Below are 12,928 nucleotides of genomic sequence, written 5' to 3'. Positions count from 1 at the left end.
GTAACATATGACTATGCTGATGAAACAAAGGAAACTTCTAGAACAAAAAATAATCCAGAAGCAATTGGAACAATAGACAGAACAGCATCCGGCTACTTCATCAACTTCAATGATTCATCTGAAGATCTGAGTGAATCTAAGAAACAGACATCAACAAAAACTTTTAAAGATAAAGCTAAGGAACTTTTTAAACAGCTGAAAGAAACCTACCTGATTTCTCCATGGATTGAATTTTGGGTGGCCTTAGGTGCATTTATCCTCATATTTTGGCTCATCATGGTACTATGTTTGGGACATTTCATTGAGGGAAAATATGCTAAAATGGACACAGCAAGCCAGAAAATCAACTTGGTCCTCAAACCACACACATCTTCACACGTCGAGAAAAGAGAACTTTCTTCAGTCAACTTCACAGCCAATCCTATACCCGGCGGGGTAGCATGGGACAATACTGATTATGAAATTTTTGGTCCGGTTGAAATCCTGAAGTATCCACATCAAATTAAGATCTCATTGAGTGACTTTGTAAAACCAAGCTCATTTGCTGATGATTGGGACTTTGAAAGTATTAATGATATGATGTCTGACCTAGTGATGTCTGCTAAATTTACAGAACATGATTATTTGCAGGGTTCGTCTAATTATGATGAGATGTTCTGCTACAACCACTATGGTAACCATTATCTACATAAATCTGCACAACCTAGAAATGTTTTAAATTATAATCAATGGGAACATTGTGCAACCCCTCCAAAAGGAACCTCAAAAACTTTTTATGACAAATATTCATATTTTTCAGGGTTCAACACAAGTAATGCAGAAACATTTTATTTCAAATTGTCAAATAAGACAGGTACAAAGACCATGCTTACAAACACAAAATTGATATATTCAGATTCATTTTTTGAGCAAAAGAATACATTTGGTTTTGATTTCTGGAACAAAAATGTTGAAGCAAAAACTGTTTGGGGTACAAAAGAATGGCAAGTACAAGGTATAGAATCATTGTTTAGAGCCTGCATGATCCCAGAACAGATTATATTTTTGAATGACACTATTCACCAAACCACCTGTTTTGGCCTAGCCAAAATCAAAGATTTAAACAAACCATCTATTCCAAAGCCAACAATGAACAGTAATAGCTCTATAGATGATGAGATAGATATAAACCATATATTAAATCAAAACAGAACACATCCTGATTGGAAACAATGGTTGATCCGGCCCACAGATACAAATAACTGTCAAGACAGATTCCTGAACAAAATACAGGGGTTCACATTGACCAGGCCAGACCGTAGATATTCCCAGAGACAACACCCAGGGATAATTACCACGTACAGTGTGGGCAAGCTCTGCCTTCAATGGCTTCAAACATCCACACTGGTAGAAATTAAGCAACACCTAACTTTACTTACTGAAGGTGCTGACTTGCGTGATTTCATCATGGGACCACGCAAACAGCGTCAAAAACGTTTCATAGCGGCCTCTATATATGCAGCTTATAACGAAGCCTGGAAAATAACTCAAATTGAGACAGCAGAAAAGATACGGGAAATTGACCGTATTAATTTGGAAAAATCACTTTCTGTGGTGGACAATGGGTTAATGACTCTGTCCTCCAGAATATACTCTTTGGACAGCATTGTGTCTTCAGCAATCGACATAATATCGCAAGACTTACTGTTGTTACAACACGGTCAGTCCCAATTGCGTTCTATTGTACAGCTTGGCTGGACGTTACAAAATCTGCGTTCAGGCTATGTGCCTTGGCGTTTAATCAACACAACGTCACTATTCAATATCTTTAACCTTACTGATAAACAAATCAGTATGGCACAGAAGGGTGCTGATTATACAATCCTGAGCATTGAGAAACTCGAGAGATTACCATTGACAATGTCAGAACGACCTGTCATTGAATGGATAATACATGGGATAATTAATATCCCAATATCTACTTTCAGGTTTCAATACTGCCAAAAACATATACAGGCAGGCCAGTATGAAAAGATGGGTAAAGGGTACATTAAGTCAGCATGGACCTTGCCCTATACACATGCTTGTGTCAGTAATAAAGGCCAGAAAGTGTTTCTTAGTGGCAATAATTGTGCGATGTCACTAAGTGGTACACTTCTGTGTCAAGGTATTAGTTTACATGGAGCCTGTGAAGGGTCTTCAAATAACCTTTCATGTCACCAGCTAGGCACACCTGCAACACAAATAGAACCATTCTTTAGGAGACTATCGAACGGGAGTTACATTCTAATAGTAGATCGCAGATGTTGTAGTTTGCTGCCCGGAAAACCTTATCTCATAACTACGACTGCGAAGGTCATGTGCTGTGAACGGATATTGTTCCCCAGCGCTTCACCAGACAGGGAGGCAAGGTTATGGCCCAAATTGAAAATTACTTCTATTCGAATTGATACTTTAAGCAGAATGAAGACAGTGATCCTCCAGACGCCGACCAGGCTAACGTCATCAAAAGAAACGTATGATCTCCAAGTTGCAAGGACAACGGCAGAGATTCATTCACTGTTATCAACTAATTCCCCAATACATTTCGCAGAAATACTGAACGAAATCCTAAATATTTCTGATACCACTGGTGTCTCCAGTGTATTTAAAGCAGTGTTTTCAGGTGCTTTAACTCCATTCAAAGCCATCAGGGTATTTTACCAGACTTTGTCCACTCCATCTTTGGCGGACTTCCTCTCCTTTTGGGACTAGTGGCAGGAATCCTATTTTTGATCCTGTTATTTCGCTATGGCACACCGTGTCACAGACAAAACACCTGCGACAAGGGAAGAAACAATCCTAGCCATTGGATACCGGGACCGGATATCTAAAATCCTTGGACTATCCCGGCTTAGAGACCTAAACATGACTTGGTTTTTTTCATTAAGACCGATGTGGCAACGATGTGTTTTACCTGTATTAAGGTGCTTGCTATGCGGAGAAGAATGCGTGTTGGACACCTGTCTGACACTACAATCGGATGTGCCAATGGACGCAGAAACCTTGTTGGGTCCGGTAACGGCTCATGCATTGTGCTGTCCCCAGCGGCTACCAATCCTGATGACGGCATTCGTGGAGACTTCACCACTACGATTGAGGGGTAGTGAAGTACGAGATGAAAGCAGCATCGATCAGGTACGACCTTCTGTCAGCTATGCTGATCGAAACATCAATGAAGGCAATCATGCTCATGAATGCATGGTAACCACTTTTTCCGAGTTAGTGGAACTTTCACAGGAAGCTGTTGACAGCTTTTTCGACAGTCTAAATGATATGATGTTCTCACCAGAGCAGAAATAATGACTTTTGAGCAAGCTAGCACACGGCGTTCCCAACACCCTGAATTTGGCCTTCAACTTTGATAATAAAGTATCATGAACAATTTTTCTCCAGTTTACGGACAGCGGAACATAATTTTTTCAGCGGCCCTAAAATATTTTGCTATTTTTCGGGACACTTATCTTCTGCTTAATGTAGAAACTATTCTTAGAGAACTAAAATTCTATTTTAGGAACTTTAGAGACATTAGCTGCCCTCTGGCATGTTCATAAATATTTTATTTTGTGATGAAATGGACTCGCACTTTTTCTTCTGTATTAAGAGCCATTTCATGTGTTATTTTCATATTTTATTAATAATGATGTATGAATATGCGTAATTGATTTATATTGATATAATTATCCTTTCGTATATTTCATGGTTTCAAAATGCATATGAATGTATTTTGGGGTGGTACGGTATACACGTGCTCCACTAGTATATTTACTATGCCTAGATTTGTAAATATGGACATAGTCTGCGTGGAGTGGGTGTGATGTATTCCTATAGGTTCTGTATCGATCCCCCTATTCCTGACCCTGGTCTGGTTAATAATTAACTTGCAGCCATCCCACGGTGCAAAACCGTTATCTGATTAAGCCACACCACGGCACAGGAACGCGTTATCTGATTAGGTCATAACGCTTGCCATCTAATTAGGCACGCACTATTCCTCCAGCCCCTGATAAGGCATACGGAGTTCTCAAAACAAATCAAACCTATGACAACCTGGGAAAATCCCTACAGCCATTGTTTTGATTTCACCGAGAACTTCAGTAAAGAATGTGCTAACGACCAGTTCGTATGACATCCTTATTGACGTATATATGTCCATCCTTACGTCAATCTCGGCACCTTACAGGTATAAATATTACCGACATTGCCTTAAGCAAACACACGCGGTGGTGACGAGATCGGAGCAGCGAGACTTGCCGAGGAGCCCAGCAGAGAGCGAAGCCCACTGGCGCTGCCCCGCCTTCCTGACGCGCTGAGAGAAAGACGCTGCCTTTCTCCTACCGAGAAATCCAGCTGCGGCGCTTCCAAGCAGCCCTTGCAGGCAGCTGGAATATCAAGACCAAAGACGAGAGATACCAGCCCTCAACCATTCTAGATCTCAGGTACAGAACTGAATAACCCCTTGCAGAGAATTCTTGAGTCAGTCCCTTGGCAAAACAAACTTAACTTAAAACTGCTACTTATCTACTCCCGCCCACGTATTAGGCTTAGGTCAGGTACACCGGGGTAGGCGTGGTTAGAAGCACCAGTTGAGTACGATTAGTCAAACGTATATATGTATGTATCTATTTTATCCATTTTAAATAATCATATGGCTTAGAAACCATATCAATGCTTTTACAGTATTATTTTATAATTCTGCTTTTACTGTATGCACTTTACTTAACCATAAGTATTGCAATAATATCGATTCATTTCTCTTGTACGAGAAAAGAGACTGATCAATAAATAACATCTTTTATTGAACACGCCCGTCTCTTCCTTTTCTCTACAATCTGGTGAAACTAAGAATGCACTGAACTGACTGAGTAAAATAAATAGTCTTTTGTTTTCACACGACTCTAGAGATACACTCTTGATTAGGGGAGAGCAAAGTTGTCATGTTCTATGGTTGTCAGAAACTAAATCCCTTCTTGTCTATCCAGGGAGGTTAAACTCCTCCTTGCCTATTCGAGAAAGTTTCTAGTGAACTCTGAGCTAGCTGACAAACACAAAACTTTAAGTCTAATATCGTCAGTAGAAGACCTAGTAAACCTCTGCCCTAGGTCTATACTATTGAAGGTATTATTCCAATGCGCAGAGCCTATTGGGATAATAGGAACTACACTACAGTATTAGAGGGGATCTCTGAGATGATGCATCAGTCTATTAATACTTGTGTAACGAAATGCTAGACTGCCTTAGTACATCTATGAAGGGGTCTATCAGTGTCACAGTAGGTCTGTCATTGATTGTGTAAGTCTCCCACTCAATCTGTGAGTAGGTGCATGAGTTCCTTTGTGCATTTGTAAGTAAGAATATTACTGCCTGACTGGATCTGTGAGTAGATACATGAATGTCAAAGTGGGTGTCTGAATTAGGCTTGGGCGGTAAATTCTGTTCCACTCGTGGAATTTGGGTAATTTCACGTTCCACGGAGAACGCGGAGTTACCAAAAACTCCATGATCAGCAGCTTCGCAGAATTTGTTGCTTGTGTGCACTTTAAAAATGCCTGTTCACTAGATATTTCCCCCGAGCACGCAAACAGCGTTCGCACACAGAAAAAAAGCATCGCGAATGGGCGGAACAAGCAATTCCGCGTGTTCGCGGAACTCTGCATGCTTGCAGAGATTTTCAAGCATAAAAATATTCAAGAAAGTTTGTTGATTTTAAGCTGTCCTTGAAAATATTCTCTGGTCTTCTTTCAGAAGATTTGATCATTCTATGCCAGGAGGAATTTACTTGTTTGTGGCTGCATCATTTCCTAGCAAGGTTTTGACAAACAAACGGTCCAGCTTTGTCTCCTAGGTACAGTTGTAGATGTTTAAGTGGTTACTGTTCATTGATTGTCTGGTGAGGAGAGGACTGCTCTGTAAAATAGAGGTAGGTATTAGTGGAAATGAACCAATGCTCTTGAGAAGAAAGATTGAGTTGATAAATTAGAGTTGAGATCGAGTTTGAATATTTATCTCCTGGACTCACAAAATAAATAAGTGCTTTGACAGTGTTAGTGTTTGTAGGAGGCAAAGTGCTGTGAATATGGTTATTGGGAAAATGCAGGCCTGTGGAATTAGAAGGTGTTGAAGGAATACAGAAGAATCAGTGTTGAGACAAAAATAGGAAAAGGAAGAGGTTCAAGCAATGTAGTAGGGTAAATGAGCAGTTAGTGTGAGGAGGAACGTTACTAGTGAGTTATGGAAAGGGAGGACATTGTAGAATAAAGTGGATAGGTTTGTGTCTGCAGAAAGAGGTAAACTGCGAGAGAAGGTCCTCAGGAGAAAAAGATTTCCCCGGCTGGTCCAGTAGTTAAAATCCCAGCAATGAACCATAAAAGTGTGCACACTGGGAGCAAAGAGTGGAAGAAACAACTTACAACAATCACCTGCTACTTAAGAGTCTAAGTTTTTTTTTAACTTAACTAGGATCATATGTTTATCCACAATGATAACTTTTTCGGATAATAAAGAAATAATACCTTCCCATGCATACTAAGTTATTTTAACCCCACATTTACTAAAGTGTTTTTTCACCCTGGTTTGTACATTAACAATGGTGAGAATTTACAATCCTCCAAAAGTAGCTGTTTACATTTTAATTTTCACTATTCTCATGGAAATTAATTGCCATGCACATTATGACAGTGGAAATCATGAATCCAAAGTCAATACCACTAATTCGTGAAGGAGTATCTGCTGCTATCATTTTCTAAATAACATCCATGGAGAAACAGCTGAAAGCCAAACAATGGGAAATCATTCAACTTTAATGTCATCTTTGGCTACTTTCCTCCCCATTAAATGTTCCTTTGTGTTGTAATCTGGCCTTATGAGTATGATGTAGCACTTTGGAAAAAATATGCACAAAAACATGACTAAAGTGGAGGACTGAATAGAAAAAATCTCCATGGCTACCATGTACTTCCCCTTTGTGCTCAGATAGGCTGGAATGAATGATACCCAGATGCTGAGGAAGGCGAGCATGCTGAAGGTGATGAACTGAGCCTCATTGAAGCTGTCAGGCAGTTTCCTAGCAAGAAAAGCCACAATGAAACTGATGAATGCCAATAAAACAAGATATCCCAGCATGCTCCATAAAGCAAAAGAAGATCCCTCATTACATTCAATGATTATCTTTCCAGGCTCAGAGTGGAAGTTATAATCTGAGTAAGGGGGGGACAGAATTAACCAGCAGACACATAGAAGAACCTGGATGAGGGTGCAAACACTGATGGCCATGTAGGACAGGTTGGGTCCCGACAATCTTCTTAGGTTACTGTTGGGATTAATGGCTCTGAAAGCAACAACCACTGTGATAGTTTTGGCTAAGATACAAGAGATGCAAAGAGCAAAAATGATTCCAAAGGTTGACTGGCGAATTAAGCACTTCTCTGTAGTGGGATAACCAATAAAAACCAATGAGCACAGGAAGCAAAGTGAGAGGGACAAGAGCAAAAGATAGCTGAGGAAGACGTTGTTTGCTTTAATGATAGGAGTGTTTCTGTAATGGATAAAGAGTCCAAAGATGCTTAAAGGTAACACTGCTAAAAAAGTGCCAGTGACCAACAATATGCTCCCCAATGAGTCGTTGTGAGATAAGAACTCTACAGTCTTTGGGATGCAGTGATTTTGTTTCCAATTAGGCCAAAGATTCAATGGACACCGGACGCATTCAGTGGAATCTGAAACAATAAATTAACCAGGCTATTTAGGAAACTCATTGACCACTGTTATAGAAATGATAAAGACTAAAGCACTTTAACATTTTTCATTTTTTATCACTTCACCAGTTTGGTTGGAAATTTCCCCTGCTGAACATGGGACACACTGGAAACAGCAGACAGGTTCTCCAGGCCTGATAACTTTCCAAAAACCAGGAGTGCAGCTGGGATTGCAGATAGATTCAGGAACCTGAACACAGAAAGCAGAATATAGAATAAACATATTAGCTTAGAAACCTTTTTAAATCAAGGTTTTTATAAATGAGGCATCAGATTTTATGTGGGCATTGAGGATCTAAGACAATAATGATATAAGCTGTTTTGTTACAATATGTTCTGAAAGTCTACGTTCAAACAACAAGTTATAAACTAACCTCTCTTTGCCAACCCAACACAAACTTAGAATATCAACCTTGCCCAAGTTGCACCGATGTAGCACTACTCATAGTCTCAAGTCATAGGGATACAAGCTAACCCAGTGTTTGGTGATTCAGATTTTCACAACTGTAGCTCACAAAAGAGATTTTGCTGGATCCATACTGCACCTGAACATTTCCTGCTGCCCAAAGAATGGCACTTGTGTTGATGTTTAGGGTCGTTCCTGATGAAGCCACAGAGTCATACCTTCCCACAATCGTATGGGAGATGGTGCCTGCAGCATTCCTTTGCCAGTTCACAACATTGTACTGAGCGTGGGGGTTGCCATTCTTGTCAAAATGTAAATTGTCACCAGCTTTTGTCCAAACCTGGACATTCTTTATGTAGTGAAGAACCTGCACCAGAGAAGGAATACAAAGGAAGATCATAGTCACACATCCCAGAGTGTCTTCAGGTTTTAGTGTTTTGAGATAGTGAAGAAAGTGTCAGATTTCTTATCCGATTTTCTGACAGGATCTGGAAAAACAATCCTACTAGAATGGCTGTAAACTTGTAAAAAACAAAAAAGGCCCAACTTCTCAGAGAACGACCTTTTGACACAATAGATCATGGATCAACTGTATCTTGTAATCAATGACCAATTGCAGAGCACCCATCTGTTGCCTTTGTTTCACCATCTCACAACAGTCCTGCGTATGAGATAAGATGAATGGGTTAAAAAGGAAGGATTCTCCTCAGTCAGGTTTTACATTACAACCATTTTTCAAGCAACTAGACTAAGATAGTCATTCAGAAAAGCATTCTCCAGATACCAATTAGCTGTGCAAGTCAAACATAGAAATAAAAAGTTGCACACATCTGGTTTTGTAAAAGCTATAATTCATTACTGGAAATAAAATTAGAAGCAGTCCTCCTTTGTTTTCGAAAAACAAAAAATATGTTAATCGGCCTGACCATAGAATTTTCTCCCAGTCAGTGTATACATTTTTGTTCTATTCTGCATTGCTTAGCATGGCAGACCAGAAAGGAAACTCTTGGTATGGTAAAGCCTGTCCCAATATCGGAGGACGTTTCCACTTGTAGATAGCCGTATGTGGTAGATAGGCTGTCAGCTGGGAGTTTTTAAAGGCCAAGCAGGTGTAGGGCGCACCATCAGGGGCATAGCTACCATTGGTATAGCAGGTACAGTGGCAAAGGGCCCGTTTCCCTACGGAGTCCATTGAATCCTGATCATATTTTTATCTACTACCACAACACCAGGCATATCAAACATTTTCCTTACTGCACCAGTGCCCATGGCCAGGGTTGGCTTAGGAAGGTGGGCATTCAGTGGTGCCCAAGGCTTACAGTCCTAGTCCAGATTTGGGCTGTTTTTGTTTTGTTCTGAGCTTCAGCAGCCCCTGCCAATCCCAGCATGGAATGTCGATCACATATTTTCATTCTGTCTTTTTGCCCATTGCCACAAACAGACTGACAATGCCCAAGCCTCAGCAGGCACCGCATGTGCTGCACCTCATTGTGCCCCAGTCTTAAGGCACATGGGCGTCTGCAGAAATGTTTCCAGGGGGGGCACATTTTTTACTTCATCACCATCCCCTTTGCACCCTTCTCCCCTCTTCCTTGCACCCTTTTCACCCTCCCCTTGCACCCTTCTCCCCCTCCCCCTTGCACCCTTCTCGCCCTCCCCCTTGTGCCCTACACCCCCTCCGCCTTGTACCCTTTTCTACCTTGCACCATTCTCCCCTCTGCCTTGCACCATTCTCCCCTCTGCCTTGCACCCTTCTCCCCTCTGCCTTACACCCTTCTACCCTCTGCCATGCACCCTTCTCCCTACTGCCTTGCACCCTTCTCCCCTCTGCCTTGCACCCTTCTCCCCCTCTGCCTTGCACCCTTCTCCCCTTCTGCCTTGCACCCTTCTCCCCCTCTGCCTTGCACCCTTTTCCACTTCTACCTTGCTCCCTTCTCTGCCTTGCACCCTTCGCCCCCTCTGCCTTGCGCCATTCTCCCCCTCTGCCTTGCACCCTTCTGCCCCTCCACCTTGCACCCTTCTCCCCCTTTGCCTTGCACCCTTCTCTGCCTTGCACCCTTCTTCCTCTTGCCCCTTTCTCCCCTCTGCCTTGCACCCTTCTCCCCCTCCAACTTGCACCCTTCTCCCCCTCCCCCTTGCACCCTTCTCCCCCTTGTACCCTACTCCTCCTCCGCCTTGCACCCTTTTCTACTTTGCACCATTCTCCCCTCTGCCTTACACCATTCTCCCCTCTGCCTTGCACCCTTCCACCCTCTGCCTTGCACCATTCTCCCCTCTGCCTTGCACCCTTCTCCTCTCTGCCTTGCACCGTTCTCCCTCCTCCGACTTGGACCCTTCTCCACCTCCCCATTTCACCCTTCTCCCATTCTGACTTGCACCCTTCTCTACCTTCCACCCTCTCCCCTCCGCCTTGCATCCTTCTCCCCTCTGCCTTGAACCCTTCTCACCCTCTGCTTTGCACCCTTCTCGCCTGCTGCCTTGCACCCTTCTCGCCCTCTGCCTTGCACCCATCTCGGCCACCCCCGTGCACCCTTCTCACACAAAGGAGGGTTCTGCCACCTGGAACAATGGCACTATTTCAAAAGCATGATGGACTAGGGCTGGCCCTGAATGGGCCCACACCGGACGCACTGGCAATCCAGGGGGGGGAAGTGCCCCCCGTTGCCCTCCCCTGCGGACACCCATGTTAAGGCATGACGTGGGGGCTTCACCTCTGGAGAAGCTGTTCTGAGCAGAACATTCATGTTCACCTCATAAAAGTAGTGGCAGGGGGAATTGAGGGCATTCTGATTTTGCCCAGGTGCAAAGCTAGTTTTGCTGAAGCCACTGCAGTAAACAGTGGCCTGAGGGAATAACCTTCCCACCCCCACCTCTACAGTAATGGCTGTTCTTCATTAGAAACCAACCTTTTAAATACATGGTTTAAGGAAGAATGCAAGTGGCAGTGCTGCAGAAGCTGATCATATGAATGATTGGTACAAAGGCATACCCTATTTATTTCATTTTATTGTAATATGAGGACGAGCAACGGTAAAAGGTGTTCCATGGCCCTCAAGAGGAGCGTCAGTGGAGCAGTTGATGAAATTCAGTGGAATAATAAAGTTTTAATTCCTTTCTAATGTCACTAGCCCTACAGGCTACAAATCCTGTATTTACCACACTGTTCTCACAACATTAGCCCCCTGATACTAACCAAGTAATGCTTAATGACAGGTCACTATCCAAATGTGTGGATGACTTTTTTAATGAGTGCCTAGCTCTGTTTTTGTTACCAATCCCACGCTGCCCATGGCATTCTTGCTAAGCTACTTCCCACCATCAGGAACTTGTCAGTTTGGACACATCAAATTGACATGGGAGAGAAGCGACAGTGTAGAAACATGACATATACTGATTTAAAGTGGATACACCATATACTGAATGGATACAGCATAAAAAGGTCATGATGCACTCTTTGAATTTCGGTACCTAGATCTATAGCAGAGGTCTCCTGAGGAAAGGCCTTAATCAAAATATCCACCACAAACAACTTTACATCAGTCCCATCCACTCCTTCCTTAACAACCAAAATTGTAATGTTATGCCATCCGCAATTATTCTCCATTCTCTGTCAATTTCTTTTGTCTCTGCCTCAACAAAGCAACCTCTTGTGTGTTCCCTCTCACAGTCAGACATAGTTCCTGAACTTTCTAGAACATTTGCACTTTTGGCCAGACTTGACTTTTTCTCTTCCAAACTCATGTTTGTAGCCTGTATCTGTTTATGATTGCTTTAGAGGTTGAGAAGCATACATGAGTCTCTTGAGAGAGCTGACTAAATATCTCCTGTACTTCTCTCCATCCAGATGGATTACTACCCATGCTCTTAATTGCCTGATCCACTGAAAAAGGCTGCAGGGACGTGTCCATGTCCTCTGCTCTTGCTACTGTTCCTCTACTTCCATATTCACTACTAAGTAACATGCTCATTTCATCTAATGGTGACAATTTATAAGCCAAATCCAGGAAGTAAGAGACCCAGGAAGATACTTGTAAATTTCCAGTCATATGTACCAAAAGAGAAAATCCTGGGTGCAGCCTTGATGGAAATGTCTCTTCAGGATCAAGATCTCACACGTAATATCAGGTCTGACATTTTACGCACAACTGAAGATAGACAGTCACAGTTAGGCAAGCACATAGAAGCCCTTAGGAAAATGGGGGCAGTGGTGCAGCTAAGGAGGTTCCCAGCAATCTTGGAGGTTATCTGGGAAAATAAAATGCATACTATTTTGGTCCAAGAAGAGGTGGATAATGTTATTACTCAGAATGTGACAGGGGACAAGTAAGTGGTGTATACAGAAGTGCTATCTTGGAGACAAAAAAAAGTATTTTAAATAATCCTAAGGGTGTCAGCTCACATTGGAACAGTATGCCGGGAGGAAGGAGTGGGAGGGTTCCCTCAGGGGCTGCACTTGAGGTGGGGAGCATTGGGAATACAAAAAAAACTCATACAGGTTAGATGGGATCACAATCATGGGTGTGAATTTAGTAATATGTAAGGGGAAATAGATATTCCATCGGGGTGAACCCCTTTCTATTTTATGTTGGAACACCACAAAGTTCTAAAAAATGTCAGTGAAGTTCTTCAAGTAGCAGAGTGTAGTGCGAATTGCAGTTTGTGCTGGTATTCCTGCCGCTTGGGTAGAAATTCTACCCGAGCGGCAGCTCGCGCTCGCGAAATTGCTGTTTACGATTGCGTACTTACCATT

The 12,928-nt window shown here is 42.5% G+C and overlaps 1 protein-coding gene across 1 annotated transcript in view; it reads right to left on the bottom strand.

Moving 5' to 3' along the window:
- Positions 1–6,807: 6,807 nt before the first annotated feature.
- The window catches only part of LOC144797918 (vomeronasal type-2 receptor 26-like), a 70,945-nt gene continuing 64,824 nt past the window's right edge, over positions 6,808–12,928 (bottom strand). The window contains exons 7-9 of the mRNA XM_078668719.1: positions 8,397–8,545; positions 7,880–7,962; positions 6,808–7,733 (exon numbers count right to left, since the gene is read on the bottom strand). Coding sequence (XP_078524845.1) covers positions 6,808–7,733; positions 7,880–7,962; positions 8,397–8,545 — 1,158 coding nt within the window. The remainder of the gene's footprint in view (positions 7,734–7,879; positions 7,963–8,396; positions 8,546–12,928) is intronic.

The sequence above is a fragment of the Lissotriton helveticus genome, chromosome 12 (assembly GCF_964261635.1).
Source record: "Lissotriton helveticus chromosome 12, aLisHel1.1, whole genome shotgun sequence".
Classification (NCBI taxonomy): Eukaryota; Metazoa; Chordata; class Amphibia; order Caudata; family Salamandridae; genus Lissotriton; species Lissotriton helveticus.
Note: the sequence above shows the minus strand (reverse complement) of the source record. Positions and strands in the feature narration are given on the sequence as shown.